At 43.2% G+C, this 24153-nt stretch overlaps 1 protein-coding gene across 1 annotated transcript in view; it reads right to left on the bottom strand.

The window, feature by feature from the left end:
- LOC133746896 (leucine-rich repeat-containing protein 37A3-like) overlaps window positions 1-22955 on the bottom strand; it is a 40614-nt gene extending 17659 nt beyond the window's left edge. Inside the window, exons 1-5 of the mRNA XM_062175133.1 lie at window positions 20239-22955; window positions 18524-18595; window positions 14946-15017; window positions 12236-12307; window positions 11544-11624 (exon numbers count right to left, since the gene is read on the bottom strand). Coding sequence (XP_062031117.1) covers window positions 11544-11624; window positions 12236-12307; window positions 14946-15017; window positions 18524-18595; window positions 20239-22955 — 3014 coding nt within the window. The remainder of the gene's footprint in view (window positions 1-11543; window positions 11625-12235; window positions 12308-14945; window positions 15018-18523; window positions 18596-20238) is intronic.
- Between the last annotated feature and the right edge of the window lie 1198 nt (window positions 22956-24153).

Below are 24153 nucleotides of genomic sequence, written 5' to 3'. Positions count from 1 at the left end.
AAGATGCTGCTTGGGACATCTGCTCCCATAGCAGAGTGCCCGGGTTCAAGTTCTGATTCCACTCACAACTTCAGCTTCCTGCTAATGCAGAGTATTGGAGGAAGCCGGTAATGCCACCCACATAGGAGACTTGGACTGAGTTCCCCATTTCCTGTTTCAGCCTGCCCCAGCCCCACATGATGGAGATAGTTGGGGAGTATAACAGTGGGTGGAAGATCACCATCTTTGTATGCTTTTTAAATAAAAAAACCACAGAAATTATAAAAAGGAGCCAAATAGAAATTGAGGAGTTGAAAAACATAGTAATTAATATGGAAAATTCACCAGTGAGTGTCAGTGGCAGATCTGACTAAGCAGAAGAAAGAATCAGGAACTTGATAACAAATTGAGATTGTTGAGTTGAAGGAACAGAAAGAAGGAAGAAAGAAGAAAGACAGATGGAATCCTAGAGCGTAGGACACCATCAAGCTTACTAATTTCAGAAGGAGAAAACAGGAGAAAGAATATTTGAAGAAATGGTGGCCTAGGCCGGCGCTGCAGCTCAATAGGCTAATCCTCCACCTGCGGCGCTGGCATCCTGGGTTCTAGTCCCAGTCGGGGTGCTGGATTCTGTCCTGGTTGCCACTCTTCCAGTCCAGCTCTCTGCTGTGGCCCAGGAGAGCAGTGGAGGATGGCCCAAGTCCTTGGGCCCTGCACCCGCATGGGAGACCAGGAGAAGCACCTGGCTCCTGGCTTCAGATCAGCGTCGTGCTCCAGCCACAGCACGCCGGTCACAGCGGCCATTAGAGGGTGAACCAACGTTAAAGAAAGACCTTTCTCTCTGTCTCTCTCTCTCATTGTCTAACTCTGCCTGTCAAAAAAAAAATGGTGGCCTCAAACTTCCTAAACTTAATAAAATTATGGATCTATATATGCAAGAAGTTCAAGGAATTCTTAAGTAGGATAAACTGAAAGAATTTCACATATAGACATATCATAATAAAACTATTAGAAGCCAAACACAGAACATCTTGAAAGCAGCAAGAGAAAATAACATCATCTACTAGGTATCGTCAATAAGATTAATAGCTGATGTTTCATCAGAAACAATAGAGGCCCCAAGGCAGTGAGATGGCACATTCAGTGTGCTGCAGGGAAGAAATATCAACCAAGAATTGCATAGTTTTTCCGTAATACACATTTCTGTAAACTTTTGAAGACTCCTCAAATGCATGGACTTCTAATATGTTTTAATTCCACATTCTCAAACTTTATTGTTAAAAGCAGTATATGGTTGAACTCTGTAATTAATACACAATTATTCTTAGGCATTCAAAATGAACAGAAAAGTGATCTCTGTTAAATATAAGAGTGGGAATAAGAGAGGGAGGAGATGTACAGGTCGGCACATGCTCACTCGGACTTACCTCCAATGGTAGAGCTAGAAATGTGCCAGGGGATTCCAATTCAGTCTTATCAAGGAGGCATGTACCAATGCCATCTCACTTGTTAAAGTGATAAGTTTAAGTACATAATTGATCAAAAAGATAGGGTAAGTATCGAAGAGATTTCACAAAAAAAGACCAGTGTCTGCAAATAATGAAGGATAAAATTCAAAGGGAGAGTGATCTGGTGGGGGAAGCAGGACACACAGCAGACTCATAGAATAGCAAATGCCCTAAACAGCACTCTAGCCTCAGAATCAACCCTTGGGGCATTCAGATCTGGCTAAAAGGCCCATGAGAGTCTCACAGGCATGGAAAGCCAAGACACTGTGGCGAAAATGACCTGAATGAAAGATCTGGGTGAGCAAGATCCCAGCAGAAAGAATGGGCCATCAAAGAAGGAGGCACCTTTCGCTGAAGGGAGGAAGGAACCTCCACTGTGATATGGCCTTGACTAAGTAAGTTCAGAGCTGGTGATCTCAAGAGGCTTCTATAGCCTTGACAGCTCATGGCAAGAGCCTCGGGTGATTACTGACGTCATAAATAAGAGTGTCAGTTGTTAAATCAACAATGGGAGTCACTGTGCACATGCTCCCCATGCAGGATCTCTGTCCTTAATGTGTTGTACTATGAGAGTTAACGATAAAACTACTAGTCGAGCAGTACTCTATATCTTGTGTGGTTGTGTGGGTGCAGTCTGTTGAGATCTTTGCTTAGTATATACTAAGTTGATCTTCTGTATATAGAGATAATTGAAAATGAAACTTGATGAAGAGCGGGATGGGAGAGGGAGTGGAAGATGGGATGGCTGTGGGAGGGAGGGAGGTTGGGGAGGGGGAAAGCCAAAACAATGCAAAAGTTGAACTTTGTAAATTTACAGTTATTAAATTAGATAGCAGTATAAAGGTAGGGGAAGAATGGAGCTTTAGAAAAGCAAAGTTTCTGTATGCTATTGAAGTTATTTTGATAGTAATCTGAAGAAAAATGTAAAACTAATATGTTAATTATAATTTCTAGGACAACCACTAAGGAAATAACTTGAATATATTGTAGAAAAAAGGGGGATGGCCATTTGGTCTAGTGGTTCAACCACTGTTTGGGTTGCCTGCATCCTGTATTAGAGTGTTTGCAAAGGAGTCTGAGCTTTGCTCCTAATTACAGCTTCCTGCAAGTGTGGACCTTGGGAGGCAGCAAGTGGTGGCTGAAGTGGTTAGTTTCCAGTTGCCCATGTTGGGTAGACATGGACTGAGTTGCCAGCTCCTGGCTTTTGCCTAATCCAACCCTGGCCAGTACAGGCATTTAGGGAGTGGGCTGGGAGCTGTGGCAGCGGCACCCCAGATGGGTGCTGGTTTGTGTCCCGGCCGTTCCTTTTCCCATCCAGCTCTCTGCTATGGCCTGGGAAAGCAAGCCCCTGTACCTGTGTGGGAAGACCCAGAGGAAGCTTCTGATTCCTGGCTTTGGATGGGTTCAGCTCTGGCTGTTGTGGCTATTTGGGTAGTGAACCGGTGGGTGGAAGACCTTTCTCTCTGTTTCTCCCTCGCTCTGTACTCCCTCAAATAAATAAATAAAATATTTTTAAAAAAGAAAACTTGAATGAATATAAACCATCTAGATGTACCAGACTTCTACAGAGCAATTCCCAGCAATATCAGCATAAAAATGCTAAAGATGTATTCTCTTCTAGTGTAAACAGAACATTCTCTAGGAAGATCATATGTTACATCACAAGACCTATCTCAATACATTTAAAAGCACTGAAATCATACAGAGTATGTTTTCAACTAAAGTAGAATGAAATTAGAAATTAGAAATCTAAGCAGAAAAACATCTGGGAAGTTCACATATAAGTGGAAATCAGCACCCATGAATAACCGGTGGTTCAAAGAAGAAATCACAAAGGAAACCAGAAACTATTTTGGTAGGAATGAAAGTGAACACAGAAGATTTCAATACTTACATGATGCAGCTGGAGCAGTGCTCAGAGGGAAGTTTATATATGTAAATTCAAATGTTTATAAGTCTCATGTCTGTACCCAAACTTCCTCCCAAATAAACAAGCAAAGCAAAAATGAATGGAATAAGGTTCAGAGCGGAAATATAGAAAAACAATAGAGAAAAGTCAATATAATAAAAATTGGCTTATTGAAAAGATCAACACACTTAAGTTAGACTGACCAATAAAATTATTAAAATCAGGAATGAACGGGGACATTACTATTGACTTTATAGACATCAAAAAGATAAAAGGAAAACTGAGGACTATATGCCAGTGAATTAGGAAACATGGATGGAATGGACACGTTCTTAGGATACAAACTGCTGAACCTGACTTCAAATTAACAAATCTGAATAGATCTATATCATGTGAAGTCAGATGCAAAAGGCTGCAATACTGTATGATGCATTTGTATAAAATGTTCAGAATAGGCAAACCCATAGGGACAGGAAGCAAATTAATGGTTTCCTAGGCCAGGAATGGGGAAGAAAACTGGGGAGTGATTTCTAACTGGCACAGTGTTTCTTTCTGGGGTGATAAAAATGTTCTGAAATTGTTAGGTAGGAAGCTAGAAATTAGCCTCTCTCTCTCTCTCTCTCTCTCTCTCTTTGTGTGTGTGTGAGAGTGAGAGAGAGCGAGAGAGAGCGAGAGAGAGAGAGAGAGAGAGAGAAGGATCTGAGGAAGCCGGCATCTGCAGGAACCCAGCATCCTCACTTCAAAGTCCTGCCCAGACCCTGATGATCTTCCAGATGGTCCCAGCCCTTCCGCCATGGGAATGCTCTCTCCTTAGCATCTGGCCTGATAAACATCAGACAGGCACCCGAGGGGCAAGCCCCTCTGTCCAGCAAACCTGGGGAGGCATTTCCTGATTAACATTTAATAAACCATTTGTCCTAGGGGAGGAGAAGGAGGAGGGGAAGGAAAAACCTGGACCCCATTTTCCTTATAAGCCCCAGTCTAGACAAAGACTGCACGCTCAGCTCTCTGCTCTCCACTGAGCTGCCCGCCTGGCCTGCCAGGTGTATTCTCTCTGCTCAAACACACCACCTTGCTTTCCCCTGGTCCGAGTGACTGGGCACACTCTCTCTGTCCCTTCCATTCTGACAGATGCCCTGTCCCCAGTGAAACCTTGCTACTTTGCTCTCTCACGCCTGAATTCTTTCTTGCATGAAGACAAGAACCCCACATGACTTCTCTCTGGTGACAGAATCAGATAATGGAGATTATTGTAGAGCCTTGTGAATGACTATACTGGACACCACTGGATTGTATGCATTTTATGATAAGTGGATTCTATTTCAGTTTTGAAACAGAACCATATTGTAATAGATAAAGCACAGGTGCCAGAAAACCAGACATGCTGCTATCTGGGAAAAGAATGAAACATCTGATTCTTCTGTGATCAAGTTCAGGGTCAGTGGTGAGTTCAAGAGCCATGTATTGTCTTGCCAGTGATCTCCCCCATTCAACTGTGTTCTCCCAGATATTTTTAGTATTATGAACTTGTTCAACTCAATTATTTAATATTCAGTAAGGATGCTAGATGAAAAATGTATCACGTGATTGGCAAAGCAAGGTTTCTCAGACTGGATTTTGACTATCTTCTGTTTTGTTCTTTATTCTGTGAGATCACGAGGGAGCCTTGTGCAAGAAGGCTCCTTGGCCTCTGCATCTCCCCTTGGCACCCTTTCCCCAAGCTGTGAAGAATGATGGTAGAGCATTAAGTAGCCCAGACTATTTGGCCATGTTTGTTGTTCTCCACTGCTTCACTCTTCCTTAGCAGCACCCATGGCCTTGTACCAAATGGCTCAGCCTTTCCTTTTAATGAGGCAGCCCTTCTGCAGTTGACATAGGGGCCTTGCATTTGTCTCCAGTGAAGTCACACTACAAGGCCACTCTCTACTCTCCTACCTCTTCCTCCCATTGCAGAGCATTCATTTCTTCATTAGGGTTATGCATGGGCAGTGGAGAGACTGAGCAGGAACTGTCTCAACAGCTCTAGGTGGACTCTACAGATGCTCTTTACCATGGACCATTATGTTTTTTTTTTTTGACAGGCAGAGTTAGAGAGAGACAGAGAGAAAGGTTCCTTCCATTGGTTCACCCCCCAAGTGGCCCCTATGGTGGACACGTTGTGCCGATCCGAAGCCAGGAGCCAGGTGCTTCCTCCTGGTCTCCCATGCAGGTGCAGGGCCCAAGGACCTGCGCCATCCTCCACTGCACTCCCAGGCCACTGCAGAGAGCTGGATTGGAAGAGGAGCAACCGGGACAGAATCTGGCACCCCAAATGGGACTAGAACCAGGGGTACCAGCGCCACAGGCAGAGGATTAATCTATTGTTCCACGGCACCAGCCACATTATGTTTTGAGGTTCATATGGATTCCACCATTTCTGGCCCAGTTCCTTCACTTTATAATTGATGGTCTATTGAATCTTACTCCATTGTCTTTTTGATATGCTTGTGGGAGTAAAATGTGGCAGCTTTTTTATAGCCCCTGCAAATCAGAGTCCAAGTGTAAGAAATATTTGTTCTAAATGATCATGTAAAATTTACCTTATTAGAATAGAAAACATATTTTTGCTTTAGCTTTTTGATGTAGAACAATGGGACAGAGTAAACTGGCTCACAAAGTAAGTAGAACATCTCTTTACTGCCAATTTCTCCTCTAAACTCGTTTACACAGACCCAGCAGATGGGCTACATTTCTTTTGTATTAACTGAGGAAACAGAAGAACTTCTGACCTGGATATGCTGAAATCCTCACAGCTTTAACTGAAGAATGTACAGATGGGGCCGTGAAAACACAGTCTGTATGCTAGAATCCCAAGGTATGCAGGGAATCCTTGCTTCTCAGAGAAAGGAGGCAGAGGAAATAAGCAGAGTGGCCTTGTCCTTGGTCCAGGGTGTCTGTCGTGCCTGAGGACATAGACTCCTTTTCCTTTACCCCATGAGCTGTGAAGCTTCTCAGTAGAAGACCTCTGACTCCATCACATAAACCTTTCTCAGGAGCAAAGTCTGAGGAGTCTGAAATTGCTTGAATTTTAATCAAAGTTCTGAGAATAGAAGAGTCTTGAAGAAGACTCTGTGTGAGGAACAAGGGAAGAAGCAAGGGCCCTACAATGAAGCAGCAAGTGACTGGGTAAGGAAATCTCTGAGTCTTTCTTTGTGGCATTTACCTCACCAGGCGATGTAAGGGTTAAGTTCAAGAGCGAGGACTGGAGACCTAGGAAAGCCGAGAGGCGGCATGGCCTTGAACACTGAAAATGTGGAATTCCAGAGGGAGATGGAACTCTCTGCTCTGAGAGCCCTGTTCATTGCAGAAGTCAACTTCAAGATACAATGCACAGTGCCAATGCTGTGGCATAGTGGGAAGCCACTGCCTGCAGTGCCAGCATCTCATATGGGTACCGGTTCAAGTCCTGGATGCTCTACTTCTGATCCAGCTCTCTACTATGTCCTGGGAAAGCAGTAGAAGGTGGCCCAAGTCCTTGGGCCCCTGCATCTGTGTGGGAGATCCGGAAGTATCTCCTGGCTCCTGGCTTCAGATCAGCATGCCTCCCACCATTGTGGCCAGCTAGGGAGTGAACCATCAGATGGAAGGTCTCTCTCTCTCTCTCTCTCTCTATCTGCCTCTCCTTCACTCCGTGTGTAACTATGACTTTCAAATAAATAAATAAATCTTTTAAAAAAAAGATACAATGCACAAAAAGGCGAAGTTGCCCTCCTTCAGCTCTTGTTCACCAGGGAACAAAGAGCTGCACAGACAATTTCTCACAAAGTTCCTAAGTAGTTGTATCACTTATTAACAGCATGAACTAAGTAACCAAGTTACTCAGTTTAACCTCCCTCACCCACACAATAGGGGTTATCATTTCTAAATGGCAAGAGTTGTTGGGAAGATGGAAGCACCTGTATAATCATGTACCATTTTCCAAGCACTGTTGTGCGGTCTTCATGTTATCTCACTTGTGTAAGTACTTAGTATAGTGCCTAAAATGTAATAACCTAATAAAAGGAGGAATTAAAGATGTATATGGTGGGGGCCAGCGCTGTGGTGTAGCAGGTAAATGTACCGCCTGCAGTGCCAGCATCCCATATGGGATGTTGGTTTGAGTCCCCATTCCTCCACTTCTGATCCAGCTCTCTGCTATGGCCTGGAAAATCAGTGGAAGATGGCCCAAGTCCTTGGGCCCCTGCACCCATGTGGGAGACCTGGAATAAGCTCCTGGCTCCTGGCTTTGGATCAGCTAGCTCAGCTCCAGTTATTCTGGCCATTTGGGGAGTAAACCAGTGGATGGAAGACCCCCCTTATCACCTCTCTGTAATGCCTTCCTTCCTTCCTTCCTTCTTTCCTTCCTTGATTTATTTATTTGAAGGTCAGAGTTACACAGAGAGAGAATAGGTAGAGAGAGGGAGAGAGGTGCAGGGGCCCAAGGACTTGGGCCATCTTCCACTGCTTTCCCAGGCCATACAGGGAGCTGGATGGGAAGTGGAGCATCCAGGTCTCAGACCAGCACCCATATGGGATACTGGCACTTCAGGCCAAGTCATTAACCTGCTGTGCCACAGCACCAGTCTTGCCTCTGACTTTCAAATAAATGAATGAATCTTAAAGAAAAAAGTAAAAGAAAAAAAAAACTAAAGCCAATGAAGAGAATACTTTAAGAGAAGTGTATGGGGCAGAGGAAGAATTACCTTAAGAGAAAAGAAGACCTCTTGTTACACAGATGAGAATGTGGTGCAGACGAAAAGACTATGAGAAGAAAAGTGTAATAGTTGCAGGAAGTGACAATGTGAAAACTTGCGAACCCTTACAAAACACCCCAAAGAGCAGACCTGTTCTCTTCATCTGTAAGGTTTATGCCTCTCTCTGAGTTTGGGGAGATGCTGTTTGGATTCCAGGACACACCACAGAGGGATGACCGTGCCAGCAGTGTGCAAATGCAGGTGCATCCACAGCTTGCCTGAAGGAAGCGATGCCCATGGCTGACCTTCAGTGTACGACCACACCCGGCTCACCTACCGTGTCAACAGTGGGGCGAATACCCGAGGAGGGAGAAAGCCTGGACTCTCCTCCTAGTTACCCACAGTGCTTGTGAGTAACAGACGAGTGAGCATGTGGATGTGCTCTGTCTGGATAAGGCTGCAGCTCTCTACACCCTAGAGTTCTTCCATTACTAAACTATGAAACTTGTATTGTGAGAAACAATGAAGTGCCTAAAACAATTTTTAGAAAGAAGCCATTGGTTTAAGACTTAATGTACATGAATGAAGCAGAAGAAATAAAGTATACTTAATGTTTAGAATTATCAATTACTGCTGATTTTCCATAATATATTTCATTTCTGTTTTCAGCTGAAAGATTGATGAGTATTACTATTCAAAGAGTGTTATGTCACTGGTAAGCTCTTGGCATGTCTTTGAGGTGGATTTCATATTCACAATAGACTGATCCTACCACACTGCTGTTTTTACACAGAGGCTTCATTCAGAAGACTATTTACTGGACTGCATGTAGTACGTGCAAACTAAGGGTGAATGCAAATTTTGCTGAGCCTGAGCCTTACCTAATTTGGGGAATCCCTTATAATGAAACATGCAAAATTATGAATATAAAAATTGCTCCAGCCCCTCCCAGGACCTTGGAAGGAGCACGTGCAAGCGTAAAGCCTTGAAGCTTAGGCTGCAGTTCATGATGAATCCAGCTCTGCTGGAACTCTTTTCTGGACTCTGTAATGCAGTGAACAGGATTGTTTTCACTTTAAAAACCCTAGTCTTTGGGCACAAGATTACTGGTGTCTTCCTGGAGCAATGGGCCTTTGAGAAGAGAGGCAGTAGGCTTTCATCTCAGGATAGCAAAAGTTTCCTTGAAGCAGATTAGCTTTGTCTAATAAAAGAATATGTCCCCAAATAAAGGAGACCAGCTCTCAACACACACTTGGTGTATTACAGCCATTATGCCCATTTTTGAAGTAACCACGAGTTAGATATGTTCAGATTGTATGATAAGAGAATTTGTTTCCAATACCAGCTAGCTCTGGGTTTTGCATCACCATGAAGCAAATGCTTTTTTTCTTTTGCTTAAGATGGACACAGAATCTTGAGATAAATGAACAGGTGCCTCGTCCACTGTGCACCATCCCTAACTCTGTGCTCCTACTGTTTCAGCTCCTCTCTGGCCTTGCTGTGCAGATGCTAGCATGGCTGTCACTCATTTTCCCATCAATGTCCAACTTCCTGCTGCTGGCATGAAAGTCTCTTGGAGGCAAAACTTCTGTCCCATTCCAATTTGTACCCTCAGCACTTAATACAGCACCTGGCACTTGGTGGACCTGGCACTCAGTGAATATTATTAAATGAATTCATTACTTTTCATCCACTGTGATTCCACAGATTTTCTCCCTATGTTGTCTACAGAAAACTGTAGTGGAACTCGGCCCCTTAGGAGGGACTCTAATGGAAAGATATATGTTGAGGCCATTTTTACTGATGCTACCAAAACCACTTGGTGTGGGGGCTCCAGGAACCAGCTCCCCGGTGTGTGGGTGAAGGAAAAACAGACTCTCAGTGTTCTTCCTAAATATCTGCAGGCACTGTTGGTCCATCCCCAACACATCCTAAAACCTTCCATCATAACCAAAATGAATTGTGTTTGACAGGGATTCTGAACCACAGAACAGGTGGATAGTCTTTCAATGTCAGGTTTAGTGGAGAATCTTTATCTTGAATCTATAATTCCCTCAGGCCATTGAACATCACAGAATTATAGAGCTGAAAGGGAATAAAACTCACTTTCTGTTGCAGTTTAGTCAGGACAGAACATGTGGGATTAGGCTAGAGCAGTGTATTTTCTTATTTTTTTTACACTACAGTTTTTTTTCCTTTCCAACATTTATTATTTATTGTCTTTTTTCATTTATTAAACTTTTATTTAATGAATATAAATTTTCAAAGTACAGCTTATGGATTACAATGGCTTCCCCCCTCCCATAACTTCCCTCCCACCCGCAACCCTCCCCTTTCCCGCTCCCTCTCCCCTTCCATTCACATCAAGATTCATTTTCAATTCTCTTTATATGCAGAAGATCAGTTTAGTATATATTAAGTAAAGATTTCAACAGTTTGCCCCCATATAGCAACACAAAGTGAAAAAAATACTGTTGGAGTACTAGTTATAGCATTAAATAAGAGTGTACAGCACATTAAAGACAGAGATCCTACATAATATTTTTTTAAAAATTAATTAATTTTCTATGCCATTTCCAATTTAACACCAGGGTTTTTTTTTCATTTCCAATTATCTTTATATACAGAATATCGATTCTGCATATACTTAGTAAGATTTCATCAGTTTGTACCCACACAGAAACACAAAGAGTAAAAATACTGTTTCAGTACTAGTTATAGCATCACTGCACATTAGACAACACATTAAGGACAGATCCCACATGAGATGTAAGTACACAGTGACTCCTGTTGCTGACTTAACAATTTGACACTCTTGTTTATGGCGTCAGTAATCTCCCTAGGCTCTAGTCATGAGTTGCCAAGGCTATAGAAGCCTTTAGAGTTCGCTGACTTTGATCTTATTCCAATAGGGTCATAGTCAAAGAGGAAGTTCTTTCCTCCCTTCAGAGAAAGGTACCTCCTTCTTTGATGGCCCCGTTCTTTCCACTGGGATCTCACTCGCAGAGATCTTTCATTTAGGTCTTCTTCTTTTTTTCTTTTCCATGATATCTTGGCTTTCCATGCCTACAGTTTAACATATACACCACTTCTTCCTATTTCAAAGGTTCTTAGTATCCACAGATAATTTATAAATCGAGAGCTAAATACATTTTGGAAAAAGCTCATGATCTGGGTGATGGGGAGAGATGTGCCCTTTGGCTGGGTCCCAGGAATTATTTTTGCATTATGACTTAAAAGCAGGTTACCCTGAGAAAGCACAAGAATGTTTTTCTCCCAGAGTACTTGGTGTTAGATTTTTGAAAAAAAAAATGGAAATTAAGACCTCCTTTGCAGAGTTTATATACAGGGCTTAATACCCAGATAACCATAACTATATACAATTTTTACACATAAATGGTTTTAAAATATGTGTTCATCATCTATTTCACTTACACACTGTGCAAAAACTGCATTCCATGCCACGCCTGAAATGTCCCAAAGCTCAGTTCTGTCAGTAAATTGCAACCAAGATTTCTACAATAAAAGACACAATCAAAGAGAATGAATAAGAAAAAAGATATATTTTAAGAATACTCTTCTCTCAGGAGGGATTCTAATTTTTATAGATGAAACAATACTTCCACATTTTATCTACACACTAAAGAATTTACAGGTACTGGAAGATTTGGTTCTGAATTATACTTGGACATTTACAATAAATTTCATCGTATCATTTTCATATTACACACGACATACTTGTACTGCGTGATCTTTATTTCTCTGGAACAGTTTCACAACTTGAATGCTATTGACATTTTGGATTCGATAATGCTTTTCTAGTGGAGGTTTGTGCTGTCCATAGTAGGTGGCTTAACAGCAGGCTGGCCTTGGCCCACTGGGTGCCAGCAGCACGTGCAGGGCTGTAAAATGTTACCTAAATGCAAACTCCTGTTGGCTGAGAAGCACTGCTCTGTGGGATTCACTCTGACCTTTGTATCTGATAGCATCTCTGCTAGAGAGGGAAAGGACCTGTCACAGAATTTTAGTAACCTTCTACTACAAATGTAAAGTAGAAGCTTAACCCTATTTCAAGGTGAACAGTGAAGATTTATTAAAATTCCAATTGTGATGAGATTGTAACTTACACAGACTGCAGAAAAGGGAGTGACTCAAATGCACGTCTTTCGATAAACTCTATTTTATTGCAGGATAAATCTCTAGGAAAGGAAAACATTGCCTTGGTTAGCTATTACCTATGTAGTCAGTGGGGTAATAAAATTTGCATTTGATAATGTCTGATATTCAGTTTTTACCTAAACTGTAAAGCTTTGGACTTGTATTTGACCTTCTGGAGATATTAACCCTTCTTATAACCTCTCCTAATAGTCTCACTGTTAGAACCTTCATAAATGACATACACAACTATAGATCTTGATAGATTGTGGTGGTAAACTTCCCTGAGAGAGGGAGAATTGATTAGATGAACTTTCATAGTCTTCATCCATTTGAAACAAGGAGCAAAGCTGTCATCTCCATTTTTAATGTCTAGTATTCAAAAGAACACTCACATTTTCACACCTTTCCTGGTTTAGTCCTATTTTTCTAACTTCATTCAATACCAGAAAAAAAGATGCCCTTTCAAACCATTGGAAAGGAAATTGGTGCTCTAATTAATTCATGATTTTGAACTGATTCAGAATTACACTTTCTGTCATACTAGAGGAAATTTATTTGTTGCCTGTTGCTTGATATTCCATGAAAGCCATGATAGAAATGTCAGAAAACAGCACGACACTGGATTCTCACTTGAAAATACTCTTGGTGGTAGAGGACTCTCTAACTTCCACTGATTACAATTTGACCCTCACTTTTCACCTGCAACTCATCTGTTGGTGGCTCAATCTCTAGAATCTCCTTCTCTCACCTGTCCCACCCACAGTCACCAGTGGGACTTGCCCTAAGTGACTCTCCAATTCCAGCATCACCTAGGTGCTTATGAAATGCAGATTCTCAGCCCTGTTCTAGACTGACTCAGGCAGTAACTGTGGGGTAGGGTTCAGAGCCCCAGGGAACTGATGCAAGCTCAAGTCTGTTTTAGAGCACTGCTGTGACAGCATGGTTCCCCATGGTGACTCTTGCTCAGCATTCAAAGGCCTGGAAGACATGGCTTCAGTCTCCAGCTTTCCCTGCTTCCCTATGGATACCCATGGCATTCCTCAGAAGCTCCCATGTTTTCCCTTTCTCCCACGATATTCTCTCCAAGATGTCTGCTTGATGATGCACACTGCCCCCTTGGAAGTCCTGTTCAACTGGCGTTGCTCCCAGTAACATCATCCCTGACCCAGCCCAAAGTCTCTTCTCCTTCGTCTGGACTCTATATCCATTTCTTTTCATATCGTTACTTGTGCCTTCCATTTCCCCAGAACATAAACTTCTTGAAAGCATGGATTTGGCCTTGCTCATCTACATTGCCCACTATGTTTCAAACTGACTCATGGAAATAAACTCAGGTGTTTCTGAAATAAATGAATGGTTGAGTAGGTAGAAGAAGGAAAAGTGAATTTTTAAAAAGCAATGTGGTTTTATTATTCCCTGGCCCCTCCGCAGCATTCTGTCAGCTACATAGCGCTTGTTGGGTCTTGGTTTGAGCTTGTGTATTTGTTTCCCCTGCAAGATTGTGAGCTCCTGGGAAGGTGGATCCTGTCTTACTCATTTATGTGTCTCCAGTACTAGACAAAGTGTTTGGCTTTCTCTTTCAGCTTTAAACAATTGATTGGCATTTTGAAAGTGATGTGAATACATATGCTAGCATAAACTAATTAGGCTACAAGGGATTTTCCAGCAGAAACCATGAAGGGCCTATTCTACCGGCAGTAGTCTCATTTGTTTTTCTCCAAACATGTTTGCAAGGTTCCAGAGCCCAGATGGCAAAGGTGCTCAGAGGAACCATGCAGATGTGGTTGTCCTCTTTGGCCTAGAAGTTCTGATCATTCAAAGAAATGTTTTCAGTATCACATGCTATGTTCCTTAAGCCTTGTACTTTTGAGACAAGAATCTATTTGCTAAAGAGGCCCAGTAATTAGCCCAATAAGGATTAATGATGTACACTTCCCAATACTATGTAGCCATTGTTTTAATTATCTATTTCCAGCATGGGTATAATAGTTCCTTAATTGAAATCATGAATGCCAAATCTGTTCCCTTGGTAGCTTAGTATTCTTGATAATATTGTTTATATAATTTACCTGTTTAGCAAGTCACTTAATGGCTAAAGATTAACTTATTCAAGATTAGATCATTTAACAACTTTCAGTTGATGGCATTCAAATTAATGTTGTTGGTTTCTGTTTTCTTCCCTTTGTTGTATTAAGCCAACTTGTTCAAACCTTGTTTGTAAAGGCCAGATGATAAATGTTTGAGACTTGGTGGGCCACATATTGTCTCTGTTGCATTTTCTTGTTTCTTTGTTTTTCTTTACAGTCCTTTATAAATGTAAAACTCATTCTTAACTTAGGACCTGTATGAAGACAGACCTTGGATCCTATTTCATCCATTGCTTGTAAATTAAACACAAATATAATCAATCAGTATATGAATATTTATAAAACAGGGTCCATATGGTTATCAGTAACTAATCAGATATTACCACTTTCCTCTAAAAGTGAAGTTTTTTCTGCTTCTTGTTTATATAATTTTAAAACACAAAGCACATAATAGGTATTCCACATTAGAGATATGAGACCCTACAGTGTAGACTTCCAGAAGAAACCTTAGGGATTATCTAGCTGGGACCCATATTTATTTCCTAGATAATATAACTAAAATCTCATAAATAAATATGATTAAATGACTTACAAGTGTTGGAGCGATAGCAGGCCTTCAAATGAGTCCTTATGTAATTCAGTCAAGTTATTTTCACTGAGGATTCTGGAAAATGAAAGAGGTACTTCTGAATCAAAATGACAACTAACTGCAGCTGTGTGCTTCATAGGAATAACTCCGTATGTAGAGGATAATGGTGCTGTTTAAATATCCTGATTTTAATTTACTTTTAGGGTGGTGATGTCTGTTGTATTTTAATTTAAACCATTTTTCCCACTCTCCCTTTTTTGTCCATCTCTATACACCTACCCATCCTTCCCACCAAATCATAAATGTAATGTCTGCTCTGTGGGTCACAATGTCCCTGTTAGAACCTAACACTGGGAGGCACCAAGATTGGCAAAACTGCCATTTCCTTCTGTTTTTCCCCCAAACTCTAGTACCAAAGCCCCATGTTTGAGGTATGCCAGGGCTACAAGTTAAGGTTGACCTGGGAGGCAGTAATGATAGCTGAGTATTTAAATCCCTGCCATCCATATAGGAGAACAAGACTGAGTTTGAGGTTCCTGAGTTTGACTGACCCAGTCTCACCACTACAGGCATCTGGGGAGTGAACAGTGTATTATAGCATGCTGCCTTTGCCTCTCAAATAAAAATTAAATTTTCTTCCCCTTCCCTTTATCCCTTAGCCTTTCCAACTCCCTTCTTCACTCTTCAGAGGAAACTAGTGTTATTTAGTTTTGTGTCAGATGACTTTGATTTTTTCTTTTTCTAAAGATTTATTTATTTATTTGAAAGAGTTACACACAGAGAGAAGGAGAGGGGAGAAGGGAGAAAGGAGAGAGGACAGGGGAAAGGGGAGAGGGGAGAGGGGAGAGGGGAGAGGTAGGTCGTCCATCCGCTGGTTCACTCCAAAATTGGCCACAATGGCCGGAGCTGTGCTAATGAGGAGCCAGGAGCTTCCTCCAGGTCTTCCCATATGTGGGTGCAGGGGCCCAAGGACTTGGGCCATCTTCCACTACTTTCCCAGGCCATAGCAAAGAGCTGGATCAGAAGTGGAGCAGCTGAGACTCAAATTGGCACCCATATGGGATGCTGGCACTGCGAGTGGTGGCTTTACCTGCTATGCCACAGTGCCAGCCCTGACTTTGATTTTTCTTACAAGTTTGGGACATCTTCAAACGAAGCATAACCAAAATAAATATAAACTGTGTATTGTATTTAAGAAATATCATAAATTAAAAGTCACAACTGCCTGATTCTAGCATTTTCCCATCAGAAATGAGATAGTAGGCTAAGGGGAAACTTTTATCTTTTTTAAAAAAGATTTTATTTATTTGTTTGAGAGTTATAATTACAGATGGAGAGGAGAGACAGAAAGGTCTTCTATCCACTGGTTCACTCCCCAAATGGCTGCAATGGCTGTAGCTGGGCCAATTGGAAGCCAGGAGCCAGGATCCATGAGCCTCTTTGGGGTCTCCTACATGGGTGCACAGACCTAAGTGCTTGGGCCATCCTCTACTGCATTCTCAGGCCATAGCAGAGAGTTGGATTTAAAGTGGAGCAGCTGGGACTAGAACTGGTACCCGTAGAGGAATCCGGCGCCACAAGTAGCAGCTTAGCCCACTGCACCACTGCACCACTGCACAGGCCCTGGGAAAATTTATCTTAAAGTGATCATAACCCTTCTCCTTTGTCTGTTATATGTCTTGTTTGTATTCAGAAATAATTTATGATGTCTATACAAGTTGTCCCAGTGATATAACCCGCAAACTGTTGTGAAAAATGTCAGTTAATTCTTTTTATTATTATTATTATTATGTTACACTCAGCACTTCAAAATTTCTAGTTCACTGTCTGAGGTGACATGATAGATTTTTATTTTTAGTTAATTACTTTTAATGTTAAGTATTTTCCCCCAAAATTGGGAGTCTAAACTGATTCCTTTCAAAAATCAGTAAGGAAAAGATAATTCAACAAATGGACAGTGGACAAAACCTCAACGAAACATAGATATTCAATAAGTATATAAAGACATTTAAATTTATGAGTAATCAGAGAAATCCAAATTCAGCTGGGAACCCTTTTATTTGCCTGTCACATTAGCAAAATACAGAGCATCCCGAGGTGAAAAGGTGAAGGCTTGAAGAGTCAGTGTTGGGGCATAGCAGGCTAAGCCCTCACTTGAGAAGCGCAAATTCCATATTGGAGAGCTTGGTTAAAGTTTTGGGCCCTCTGCTTCTGAGCCACATGCCTGCTAGTGCACCTAGGAGGCAGCAGATGATGGTCCAAGTGCTTGATTCCTCGCCATCCTTGTGGGAGACCCAGAATCAAGTATTAGATCTTAGCTTTGGCCTGGCCCAGCCATGGCTGTTTTGGGCATTTGGGGATAAAGCAGTGGATTGAAGATTCTCTCTTTCTCTCACTCTCTCATTTGCTCTCGCTCCATCTCCCCCTTCCCTCAACTCTCATATTTCAAGTAAACAAATACATCTTTTTAAAAAGGATGAAGGGAAATGAATGTTCTTATTTTCTGTTAGCTGGAGTGTAAGTAAGTGTGCACAGCTTTTCTGAGGGCGATTAAAATTTCCTATTTCTGTAGTCTCCATCTATTTTCATTTTTTTTTGAGATTTATTTATTTATTTGAAAGTCAAGTTACACACAGAGAGAAGGAGAGGCAGAGAGAGAGAGAGAGAGAGATCTTCAGTCCACTGGCTCACTCCCCAGTTGGCCACAACTGCCGGAGCTGTGCTGATTCAAAGCAAGGAGCCAGGAGCTTCTTCAAGGTCTCCCACATGGGTGCAGGGGCCCAAGCACTTGGGCAATCTTCCACTGCTTTCCCAGGCCATATCAGAGATCTGGATCAGAAGTGGAGCAGCCAGGGCTCAAACCAGTGCCCATATGGGATGCTGGCATGGCAGGTGGAGGCTTTTCCCGCTCTGCCACAGCACTAGCCTCCCCATTTTCTTTCTAGACTTCTATTTTGCAAAATGCTTGTCCATGTTCACAAGTGTGCACAAGGATTTTCCTTGAAGCAATACATGAGAAGTGGACATAATCCAAAATCCATCAATAGCGGGATTATTAAGTAAACTGTGAAATGGCCATCCATACTATAGAATTTCATGTAGGAGTTAAATGAATAGGATAACTGACTGAGTACTAGAAGGGAAAGAAATCCAGGAGAAACCATGAAGTGAAAGAGCCAAGTTGCGGGATGTTACTATTTAGGTTAAAAAAAAAGAAACCACACAACAAACCTATTATGCTCTATGTAAATATGTTTGTAGGTAAGTTTTTGGAAGGATATATGCCAAACTCAGAGCAGTGATTATTCCCTCATAGGTAGGGAGTTAGGACACAATGAAGGTCTTCACTATCCCTATCACTTTTTATCTACTAAGAATATAATCAGTATTACTGATAAATGATTCTTATTTCAAATTCTATGCCTTGTTAAAACAACCATAGAATTATAATCAACAGATGTTGATTGTGACATGGAGAGGGGAATACTTTTTCTGACATACTGACCTCAAAATAGTAGAACAAGAAAGCTCTTACAATGCAGTTAGTTTTTTGTATTCATGTTTTGGGAGCGTGTACTCACAGTGTCTCAGCCCAATGGTATGCTTTCCATACATTTTCATCAATGAAAGAAATTGAGTTTCCTTGGAAATTTCTGTAAAGGAACACAGTTCATATCCATAAATAGGTTGGAAAAGAATGAACAAAATGAGGCACCCTCATGGGGGAGTATTGAAATACAGAAATATTATCAGCTTTCTAATAAATACCAGTGCTCTTAAGGTCCATAGCTCTCTGCTTCCCGGTTTGCTCACTCAACAAATAATGTGGGGCCACTGACAAACAATGAAGCATCCTCTCAGAAGCTTAACTTCGTCTCTGTGCAATCTCTGACAGTAAAGACAGTCACTTTGAATATTAAGTATTTTCACCAAAATAACTCAGGTGTCTAAAGTGACTTCTATAAATCAGTGAGAAAAGGATAAATAATTCAAGAAAAAAATGGGCAAAATGTATTGTCACAAATAAGAATAATGAAAACCTATGACAGGTAATACCAGTGCTTTGGCCAAGCACCCTCTGCTGAAATCTTTCCAAGTACGGAATGGATACAGACAATTTAAAATCAGAGGGACTAATGTGCTGATGTGGGAAAGCCTTTTGGAATACAGCATAGGGTAAAAGTGCCGATCACTGAGCCAGGAGCCAAGCATTACCTCCATAGGGAAAAAAGTGAGAGGAGGTTGGAAGGAAAGACACACAGCCTGGGTTATGGGTGATAGAGTGAGGACCAGGGGATGATGAGGGTTTGTGGGGGTTCATACTTTCACATTTTATCCTACATTCTTTGCACTTTTTCAAAAGTGGGAAGGTACTCATAATCGACACATGTTTACAAGAAGCTGTTAAATGACTTATATTTAGCTTCAACTCTGAATTGCTGTGAGTGCTTACCTTTCACTCTGTCCTCAGTCCTCAGCAACAATGAACCTATTTGTTTTAGGTACACATTTTCCTGGAAGCAGGAGCAGCAATAAAACAGATACCTGTCTGCTCACCTGTCTGGTGGATATGTCCACTCGGGTTACTTTATGCTCACCAATAAAAAGTGCCTAACACCGAACACATCTCCTGCAAACGGGCTCTTCTTTCTGACTGCTGTGCTTCTGCCTTACAGACCACCATCATTCTCACTGTCATCCAGGGAAAGACTGTGGAGTCACCCGTTTCTATTTTCTGTTACGTCCATCGCACAATTCTTTAAGCCAGCTTTACAGATGAGGAGATTGAATCCAAGCTAAATAACTTTTCCAAAGTCACAAAGCTAATCACTGAGAGACCTGTGTTCAAAGCCAGGCAACCTGGCTCCAGAATCTATCCTTAAAACTGTTGTATCATCTCTAATAAGTTGGGATGAGTGTTGTGTTTAAGAATGGGAGTAAAGCAATGAGGTAATAATATGGTGAATGTCAATACATAAATAATCAGGCAAAGGAGTAAGGGCAATCACACGAGACTGAAGAAGGCACACAAGACTAAGAAGAGAAGGAGGATAACGAAAGCTCACAAGCAAAGTGGCCACTTGGGGGGGTGAACCAATGGAAAAAGGAAGACCTTTCTCTTAGTCTCTCTTTCTTTCACTGTCTAATTCTGCCTGTCAAAAAAAAAAAAAAACTACACACACACACACACACAGTCAACATAAGGTGGGGACTTGAGGAGGGCTCAGGATGCTCTTGAGGAAAAGCTGCTGAGACAGGCAGGCTGTAGGGAACTATGAGGAAGGGAGATTCTTACAATATGCTGAAGGTGCCGTTGTAGCTGTTGGGCTCTGGTACAGAAACTTTGTGAAGCTTCTGCACTGGGCTGAGGCCAGTGCATGAAAGTGTCTCATTTCTGCAGGAACAGAGCTCACATACATTTATGGTGGCAGCCGCATTCAGGGGCTGATCTGTGACTTCAGTTAGGGTTGAGTGCTGAGTCTGAACCTGGCTTGGATGTAGATCTGTAGTCTTCAGGGATGGAGAGTGGCCAGCTTTTGTAGTGGGTATCAGAGTTCTGGTAAGCTCCATTTTGGAAGGCTGAGCTATGACACTGGGTGATAGTGGGTGCTGAGCTTGATGCTGACCTGCTGTTGGAACTTTCATCTCATTGTCCCCTGGGGATTGAGGTACGAGCTCCTTTAGTGGCTCTGTAGAAGGAGTTAGGGTCATTTGCGTGGTAGTAGAAGGTTTAACCTCTGTAGTACGTTGTGGAGTTTGGGTAATTTCCAGGTCCCGAGGCTTAACTGTGACTTGAGGCAGGTTTGTATGCTGAGTCTGAATCTGGACTGGAGGTGAAAATGTCACCTCAGGGTACATTGGATAAGGAGGAGGAGATATAGGCTTCAAGGCTGTAGAATGTCCATCCTGTGTAGTGGGTACCTGAGTTATGGTTGGCTCTAGCTTTGAAGGTTCAGCTGTGGCACTGGGTGACATTGGATGCGGAATTTGATCTTGACTTGGTTTTGGAACTACCATCTCATAATAAACTGGAGGCTGATAGACTGCTTCATTTTGTGGCCCTGGACGCTGCCCTGAAGTCTCCTGGGTGGTTGGAAGTGGTTCACCCTCCACAATGGATTCTGGAGTTAGGGTAAGTTCTACATCAAAAGGTTGAACTGTGACTTCTGTCAGGGTTGGATGCTGCACCTGAACCTGGTCTGGTTGTGAAAGTACCTCCTCATGGTGCACGGGAGGTACTTTAGTCCTCTTTAGGGCTGTAGAATGTTCAGCCTTCCTGGTATGCTTTGCATTTATGGTAAGCATTGTGTCCAAAGGCTGAACTGTGATATTAGTAGGCAATGTTGGAAATTGAGCTTGATTATGACCCAGTGTTGGAACTGTCACCTCTTGATGTGTTGGAGATTGGGTTACACCCTCCTTGGGAGGTTGACTTGAGGTCTCCTGCTTGTCTGTAGAGGGTTCAGTCACCATACTACTGGTTTCTGGAGTTATGGTAAGTCCCAGGTCCAAATGTTGAGTTGTGACTGGAGTCAGGTTTGGAGATGGAGCTGTAGTCTTGCTCAGTTCTGTAGGATGCTCAGCCTCTGTAGTAGGTTCTGTAGTAATGGTAAGTGCCAGGTCTAAAGGTTGATTTGAAACACTGGGTGATAGTGGAGGTTGATTTTGATCCGGACCTAATGTTGGAACTGTCTCCTCAGGGAGCTCTGAAGTCTGAGCTAGACCCTCTTGAGTCCAAGATTCCACCTTCCCAGGGAATTCTGGAGTCTGCACTGGGGCCTGTTGTTGGGTTGAGGGGAGTCCCACTTCCTCAGGATGCTCCAGAGGCTGCGCTGGAGCCTGCTCCGTGCTTGGAGTAGATTGAACTTCCTCACCGGCCTCTGAGGCTTCTGTCAGTTCCGTGTCTGCAGGTTTCAGTGTGACGCTGGGGAAGTTTGCTTGGAGAGCTACAACCTGAGGTGAGGATGGAGTGTGAAGATGGTGATGCACTGATGCCTGACCTACTACTTCTGCAGTAGCAAATGGATTCTGAGCTGGGGCCTCCTGCTGCCATGGAGATGCTTCTTCCTCGGGCTGCTGTAGTTCTGGAACTGGGACCTCTTGCGGGGTTGAAGCAGGCTCATCAGTTTCAATGGGCTGTGGAGGCAGAGCTTGTTCTTCTTGCTGTGGGGAGGAGGATTGGATGGGCTCCTGAGTCTCTGGATTTGGAGTCTGGCCCTCCAGCAGGAATTGAGATGGTTCAGCCTGCTCAGAAGGCTGTGCAGGTTCCCCTGGGTTCTCCTGGGATTCCGTAGGAAAACCACCAGGATAGACCACATTGTCAGCCGGCAAAACTTGATTTTGACCCTGAAGCTTGGCCACTTTGTCTGGAGTTCCTACACCAACCTTAGGAAGTCGTCTAAGCCGAGCTAGATCTTTCTTGGGGATCAGGGGTGAAACAATCAACTTGTTTCCTTGTGAACTCTGACTGTCTAGAGGCAGAACGAGTGCTTCAAATGACTGGTGAACCTTTCCTTCCAGTCGAGGAGGCAGAACTAGGGGCTGATCCTGATCCCTGTCTAGCACGGGAATGGCCTCTGGTAGCCTTTGTTGTCGAGGAAACCTATTGAAATACTGGTACGGAGCAGCAAGCTGTTCTGACTCTGGGGGCAGCCCTTGAGCTGAATCCATGTCCAGAAAAGGAACAAAACTCACAGTGGACTCTTGAGGTGAGGCCAGCATCTGAGAGGGAGCAGAAGACCGCAGGTCATCAAAGCTGCCGGGGTCTGCCGGGAGTGTGAGCGCGTCAGGTGATTCAGGTGGGGCATTCGAGGAGTGAGAAGACCAGGGCTCAGAGAGCCAAGGGAGGCTGGAGGTCAGCTGGACCAGGTCCTGGGCCCTCTCCAGGGGCTGAGTCGCCTGGACTGGTAGCCACAAAGGCTGCCAGTTGAAGAGGAGCCATGTGACCCACAGGCACAAATGGGTCATTGACAGGGTTTTCAGGATACAGTAACTCAGGCTGCTGGGGCACATGCAGTATGCCCTGAGCATGAGCTAATGAATTTTCCGGATACAGTAACTCAGGCTGTTGGGGCACACACAGTATGCCCTGAGCATGAGTTAATGAATTATGGCAGCCCCTTAGAGGGCATGCCTTAGCAACTGAACCCCGCCCCACCCTTTATGACACCTGACCTTTATTTACACACTCTTTATTAGGCTCCGCCTCCAGGGCTCTTCTGCTTTGAGCCAGGGCAGCCTTTTTCTACAGCCACTGGGTCACAGACCCAGGTGGCTCCAGAACCCCAGCAGCCCACTAGTGTGGGGTGGGGCTGGGGAGGCGGAGTTTCCCAAGGAAGTAACAGGGCTGGTTTTTTTGGGGGGGTCTTCAGAGTTATCTGGTTCTGGTTGCTAGCTTGAAGTTTCCTCCTCCAAGTTCAAATCCAAGAGCAGTCTTTCCTCCCATCAGGGCTAGTTAGGGCAGAGGTAGGAGGACACATATTATGCTTATTTATTATGGAACAAGGCCATTTCCTCTAAAGTCTCAGTATCCTTGTTTTCATATTTGACAATTCTGTTAGGTAGGGGCTACAATGAAATCAGTTCTTAGAAGATTTCTGTAGAGACATGGGCAATTCAGTGTGGGTGTGATGATTAGAACAGAAATCAATAGCAGTTTACATTGGCATAGGAAAACTTCCCCCATTCTACCCTGGCTCAGTACAGCTGCTAACCTATGAAGGACCCTTATGGGGGGAGGGACAAGAAACTAGGCCTGGGCAAATATCGGGGGCTTCTTAAGAAGTTAGATGTTCCCCAGAGTCCAGCGGGCAGGACGTTCTCTGGGAAGGAAAAGTCAATCCCCTTCAGAGAACCTCTGGGCACGCCCAGAGCAGAACTGCCCCTCCCCTCCAGGAAACCTCTGGGCGTGCCCAGAACAGAGCTGCCCCTCCCCTTCGGAGAGTCTCTAGGCGCGCACTTATGATGTCACTGCGACCGGCCAATCCTGTAACACCTCAGCACTCTCCCTCAGCACTCTCCCTCAGCATTCTCCGGTATGCTAATTGTCCCTCCGAACTAGCCAATCCCGTGCCACCTCTGCATTTTCCACCAGCACTCTCCACCAGCATTCTTCGCCAGCGTTCTCCCATATGCTAATGGTCCCTCTGAACTGACCAATCCTATGCATGCGCATTAGGAATATGCTAATTCATTGCCTATATAACCTGTG

The sequence above is a fragment of the Lepus europaeus genome, chromosome 18 (assembly GCF_033115175.1).
Source record: "Lepus europaeus isolate LE1 chromosome 18, mLepTim1.pri, whole genome shotgun sequence".
NCBI lineage: Eukaryota > Metazoa > Chordata > Mammalia > Lagomorpha > Leporidae > Lepus > Lepus europaeus.
This window is presented reverse-complemented; position numbering and strand designations above follow the sequence as displayed.